The 6,323-nt window shown below is 44.6% G+C and overlaps 1 protein-coding gene across 1 annotated transcript; it reads right to left on the bottom strand.

The window, feature by feature from the left end:
* Positions 1-4,325: 4,325 nt before the first annotated feature.
* On the bottom strand, positions 4,326-6,087 carry SP7 (Sp7 transcription factor). Its single transcript, XM_014055461.2, has one exon. The coding sequence runs from the start codon at positions 6,070-6,072 to the stop codon at positions 4,825-4,827; it is 1,248 nt and encodes a 415-aa protein (XP_013910936.2). The 5' UTR covers positions 6,073-6,087; the 3' UTR covers positions 4,326-4,824.
* Between the last annotated feature and the right edge of the window lie 236 nt (positions 6,088-6,323).

The following is a 6,323-nucleotide window of genomic DNA, read 5'->3' as shown; positions in this document are numbered from 1 at the left end:
AAACAGGCTTGTTTTGCCTTGCCCCAGCCCTGCTAAAGCCTGCAGAGGGCTGCTGGGGGCTGAGGGAAGACAAAAAAGCCCCTGTTTTTGCAAAAATAGCCCATTTTTCTACAACGATGGAGGCTTTTTTTTGCCTTCCTTCACCCCCCAGCAGCACTCTGCAGGCTTCAGCAGGGCTGGGGCAAGGCAAAAATGGTGATGGTTTTGCCTTGCCCCAGCCCTGCTGAAGCCTGCAGAGTGCTGCTGGGGGATGAGGGAAGGCCAGACCTTTTTTTTTCTTACTTACTGCTTCAAAATCTTGGTGCATCTTATACACCGGTGCATCTTATAGTCCGAAAAATACTGTACTTCAGAAAGTAACAAAGCCTTGTGACCAGATGAAGCAGCCTACCTCAGACAGTGGAACAGGTGTATCTGCACAGTGACTTGGATTTCTTAAAAGCAGGTGGAGGGGCCGTTTTGTGACCTGCCTTAGGCTGGCATTGAGGTTATGAGTAAGCCTAGACAGGAAGAAAGCCTCCAAGGGACATCTCATTCTCAGATATGAACTATGGCAATATAGTGAACCTCAAGGAATTAAAGTCCAGCCTGGCTGGTGTTGGCTGTAATTGCCCTTCCTTCTGATGAGAGTTTGTCTCCTCACAAAAGTCTATTGTGCTCTTGTGAAAGCCCGGCTGACAGAAGGTCTTTGTTCCAAAGGGGTGATCTGGGAGGGAGGCTGGGAGCTGCAGTAGTCACCATTTCCCGAAGGACAGCTTGTGGCAATTGTCCTGTGGAGTGCAATTCCTCCCTGGCCATGGGAACTAAAAGCAGGGGACTCAGCCCCTCGGTGACCCCTAGAGCCAATGCCTGGCTCCCTAGCCAATTCCAAGATAACTGACTCCAAGGGCAAAGATGCTACTACTGCAAAGACAAGACAAAACTCAAGCCCTTTATTAAGAGAGGGAGGGAAGTCGAGTGCCTCACACCACAGTTAAGTGGCCTCATTCTTTAAAAGGGTCATCTAGGTTTGCCTTTCTCAAGTAGGTAAAGGTTCCCCTCGCACATATGTGCTAGTCGTTCCCGACTCTAGGGGGCGGTGTCCATCTCTGTTCCAAAGCTGAAGAGACAGTGCTGTCCGAAGACGTCTCTGTGGTCATGTGGCTGGCATGATTAACATCGAAGGTGCATGGAACATTGTTACCTTTCCACCAGTGGTGGGTTTCAAAAATTGTTCGAACCTACTCTGTAGGTGTGGCCTCCTTTGTGGGAGTGGCTTGCCCCCCATGTGACCGGATGGGAGTGGCTTGCTGCCCATATGACCGGATATGAAATTATGAATTAGTACTTAGGTTGGTCCAAGTAGCTATTCAAAAACTCTGGCATTGAAGCATGCAGGTCTTAAAGCTGTCAAGTTACAAGATCCTTGCACCCCTAACCCTTTAGAAAAAAAAAAACTAGGGGTCTTCAAACCTGACAGCTTTAAGACTTGTGGACTTCAACTCCCAGAATTCCTCCTCCAGTCATGTTGACTCAGAAACTCTGGCATTGAAGCACGCAAGTCAGTGGTGGGTTTCAAACATTTTTGGAACCTCTTTTGTAGGTGTGGCCTGCTTTCCGGGTCCACTGGTGGAACCTCTTCTAACCGGTTCGGTAGATTTGACAAACCGGTTCTACCGAATAGGTGCGAACTGGTAGGAACCCACCTCTGCTTTCTACCAAAGATGGTCCCTATTTTTCTACTTGCATTTTTACATGCTTTCGAACTGCTAGGTTGGCAGAAGCTGGGACAAGTAATGGGAGCTCACTCTGTTATGTGGTGCTAGGGATTCGAACAGTCAAACTGCCAACCTTTCTGATCGACAAGCTCAGAGTCTTAGCCACTGAACCACAACATCCCTCTCAAGTAGGTAGGGATCAGCATATCTCAATGTTTGAAAACTTTTAAGTCCGGGTTGGAGAATTCTGGGCGTTGAAATCCACATAGACTTAAAAGTTGTGAAGTTTGAGAAACCCTGCTCCAGATGGATGGACTGGGCATTGCAGAAGGGGGAGGAGATATTTCACTCTTACACACTTTTTGACTCCTGCTATTCCTGTGAGTTGTGGAAGGGAAATGTGAGTGTATTTGAATATTGGGTAGTGGGGGATTGATATAGATCCCAGGTTTCCCCCAGCTTGCATGCTTGCGAGCACCTACAAAGGCTCCAGTAAAAACAGTAACTTTGCAGGCAGTAAAAGTGCCACTTTATTAGAAATGTGGTACAGTAGCACCAGATTGGATTGTACTTCCATACATAAGGATCCAGTTTCTTTCAGCATTCTCCCCCCAAAAAATATAGCTTATATTTTTATTTTTAAATTAAAAATAAGCAAAATTCAAAGCAAAAATGAACTTCCATGTGAGCTGCCTGAGCAGGCAAACAACAGAGAACTATGATTTGGACTTCTGAAGCAATGTACTGGACTACATTTTGTATTAACTAGTTAATAGTAACTCCCCTCTCTCAAAATCTTTAGAGTTTCTCCATGTTATGAGTTAATCACATTTGAGATTCCCTTTGAGAAGCCAATTAATGATGTTGGAAAGGGCGGGGGGAGCACACAGAAACTCAGTAGAAATAGTGTGCTTAAATACTGCAAGATGGAAGGGGAGAACTGGACACAATAATATTTTTTTCTAGCAATGATCTCTTGTTGGTAGTTAACCCTGTGAGTTTTCGTCTTCTATCCAGTGGCCTTGGCCTGAGCTGAAAAGCAAACAGATCAAAGCAACATGGGAAGCATTTAACCACATAGGTCCACAGACATTAGACTTTTGAAAAGGAATAATGCCCCAAAATAGTAGAGAGTTGTGCCAGGGATTTCCTTCTCTAACACTTAAGCTGTTGATAGTTGGCTTGCTAAACCAAGTAGTTCCCTACCAAAAATTAGAACACTCAAATATTGAGAATTTGCTTCTCAAAATATCCAATATTAACAAGCTTCCAAATCCACCTGAATCTTTTTTTTAAATAAAAAAATGAACAGAACTTAAAACAAAAAGCATTTTAGATTATGAATATTCAATTTCTCCCCCCGAAATACGAAGCTACAACTAAAAAGAACAAAGCAAGTTGCAGATGGCACTGTTTTGCACAAGGAAAGCCCTTTCCCAATTGACAGAGAGACAATTCTGATCAGAAAATAGATGCCTTGGGTTAGAGCAGTGGTTCCCAAACTTGGCAACTTTAAGACTTGTGGACTTCTGGGAGTTGAAGTCCACAAGTCTTAAAGTTGCCAAGTTTGGGAACCACTGGGTTAGAGGCTTTTTGGAGAATCCAGCCACCTCCTCACCTCTATTTATTTTTCATCATAATTTAAGGATAAATATATTTCTAGATTAAATATACGGGGAAGAGAAAGGTTCAAAACAGCTTTGTAGCACCTATATGGGACATCTTGTGAGCTATTCTTCTTATTTCTCCTATGAAATTATTGGTTTTCCTCTTCAACTTCCTTTACCTTGGTAAAGAACACTTAAATTTCTCTATTTCTGCACTTCTGTGGAACAGTCCATTTGTACTGTATAAGGTCATGTCCCTAATATTTAAAATAGCTCTTGCCATCATGTGTGACATTCATACAAAACCAGGGGAACAGGCAGAAATTCTACCTGTGAAATGCCAAAATCTTCTTTGGTGACCACTGCATGATCCAATAAATTGCACAATCCTTGCTGATCTTCATAAAAAAACAAAAAAACATGGACAGAACTCAAGGGAGAATAGAATCTCGGTTTATACTGATGAAAGAGTGATGGCTGTATAATTGGCTGCTAATTTGTCCTTCCGCAATTATTACCTAAGGCCTCCTATTGCCCAGAACCAAGACTTTTAATTTTAAATAGGATGGGATTTTAATAGCAAAAGTTCCCTTTATATTTACTGAAGCAACAATTTCTAACCAGTAGCTTCCAAGTTTATTTAAAGAAAGGGTGGAGGCTTAGTAATAAAAATTCCATATCTGGATCCTGCCAGGGCTTACAAATCTTAAAGAGCTTGACAAATAGGCACAGTTTTACCAGCTGTGGCTTCTCATCAACGCTATCAGTCACCTGAAGAGCCATTACTTGCTCTATTTTTCCCCTTGCAGCTCTTAAAGCTATAATAAGCACTCTTTCAGCATCTGAAGCTAACCAACTTATTAATTTATGTACTTATCAAATTTGTTTGTCGCTCGTCTCACTGCGAGGTGACTATTTGACTATTATCTTCTGAGTAAGAGGTTGCACTAGTGTCTGGGAACAAGGGCACGCTCACTGGTGCAGATACAGTGTTCTAATTGCAAAGAAGGTCCTTGTGTTTTCCCATCACCTACGGGTGCTAGAAGTTAAGAGAGTTGCTCAGAATCATATGCTCAGTTGGGTTTACATAAGATGGAAAGTGATTCCTATACATACCCTGAGAACAATTTATTTCAGTCCAGCCCAGCCTGCTACTTGGCTAGTCCTATGCATGATATTACGAGTTCAACGTTTTGGCCATTATCCAAATGATCACATAGAGACCTCCGCAGGGAAGCTATTTTGGTTTTAACAGCTTAAGGAACAATAGAGGATGCAGCTTCAGATTTTGCCTCCGAGTCTTTAGCCACAAAGTCATAGACCTTCTGAGGTCCCAGCTGAATTCGGCTTCTGGATTGGGGTTAGGGAAGCTTTACATAAGGTACAATCTTAGCTAGAGGAACGGCTAACGGCAACAGCGGTTGTGTTTCATCCACAAATAAATTATTTAGCGGGAAGCACTCAAAGAAGAATGGTGGAGATGGTACGAAGTAAGCAAGCTGGAGCACACGCAGTACCCATTAGATTTCCAGGAGACTGCTTTGCTCAGGGCTGGTGGCATCTTTTTCCTCTCCAGCCAGGCCATCTTGAAGGGCTGCAGTGCTGGGAGAACTAGCCACTGTAGCAACCTCTTCTCGCTCCGCTTCACCTTCTGGCGGTTTGCCCACTCCCATTTCATTATGGGTCTTCTGATGCTTGCTGAGGTGGTCACTACGAGTGAAGCGCTTGTTACAGAGTAAACAGGTAAATTTCTTCTCCCGGGTATGGGTGCGAACATGGCGCTCCAGCTCATCCGAGCGCGTAAAACGCTTGCCGCAGAAGAGCCAATTGCATACAAAAGGACGTTCCCCAGTATGCCATCGCAGGTGGGCTTTCAGATGCGAGGCTTTCCCGTAGACCTTCCCGCAGCCTGGGATATGGCAGCTGTGGATAGGCTTCTTCCGCAGGCTGGCTGCCGAGGCCCCAAGCCGTTCTAGTTCTTGGCAATTAGGGCAGTCACAAGTAGACCTGCCGGTTGTGCTACCAAAGGAGCCCCCTCTTCCAGGCTTCAAGGCAATCCCACCTTCCATCAGGGAGTTGTTGGCCACTGGCTTGGGTTTGTACATTTCTTGGGGTAGCACATGTTGTCCTGAAGGGAGAAGGTGTGATGAAGAAGTAATGCCCACTGCAGGGTAAGGAGCAGGATTCAAAGTTGTGAACTCAGAAGTGTAACTGGGTAGCTGGGGGCTGATGGGTGCCTGACTCGGCATGGACTGTAAGGAACCCTGGAGTCCATCTGATTGTGGCTGAGAACTCAACCAGTTGCTGTTGGAATGCATATCCCACCAAGAAGCCGTAGGGTTGCTAGAGCTGGTAGAGATGCCTGGGTGGATGCCAGCTTTGTACCAGGAGCCATAAGGGTGTGCCATGTCCAAGGAGGTATAGACACTGGGAAGACAATCAGGGGATAGATGCCCCTTAGGCACCAGCAACGAAGAAGGATCTTGAGTTGTGGGTGAGGCTGAGAAGGAATGGGGGAAAGGACTGTAATCATTGCTGTAAGTGGTGGAAGCTTGAGGGCTTGCTGAAGGTGACATCAATCCATTCCCATTTGGGAAAGTGGCTGCATAGGAATCTCCCATGCCTTCAGTGCTCCAGAGTTTTGGAGCAAAAGAGTCTACTCCCAAAAGGTAAGGTTTTCTTCCCAAATTGTTCTCAGAGTTTCTGGGAGAGGTTGATTCTTGAACTGGGTTAGAATTTCCAAATTTATCCCAAGGGTCCATCAACATAGCCAGGGAACTGGAGCCATACTGCACTTCTTCCTAGGGAGTGGGAAAAGAGACAAAAAGCAAAAAAAGGCAAAAGGAAAGTTAGGAATGTTGTAAAATGGGGCAGAGGGAATAGAGGCAGGATCAGTGGACTTTTCCCCCAAGAATAATAAGTAATTGCCCATTAGAAGTAAAACAACAACAACACCCTTCCTTTCTACAATAATGAGGTACTTTTATAAGAGATCATGGAACCTCCTAATCATTGGACT

The sequence above is a fragment of the Thamnophis sirtalis genome, unplaced genomic scaffold, assembly GCF_051295495.1.
Source record: "Thamnophis sirtalis isolate CommonGarterSnake01/CBP01778 unplaced genomic scaffold, rThaSir2_p1.2 scaffold_3, whole genome shotgun sequence".
NCBI classification, from domain to species: domain Eukaryota; kingdom Metazoa; phylum Chordata; class Lepidosauria; order Squamata; family Natricidae; genus Thamnophis; species Thamnophis sirtalis.
The sequence above is the reverse complement of the archived record's forward strand: the minus strand, read 5'-3'. Positions and strand labels throughout refer to the sequence as shown.

Coding starts and splice junctions, on each gene's coding strand:
- SP7 (XM_014055461.2), bottom strand. CDS start 6,072: ATGTTGATGGACCCTTGGGATAAATTTGGAAATTCTAACCCAGTTCAA.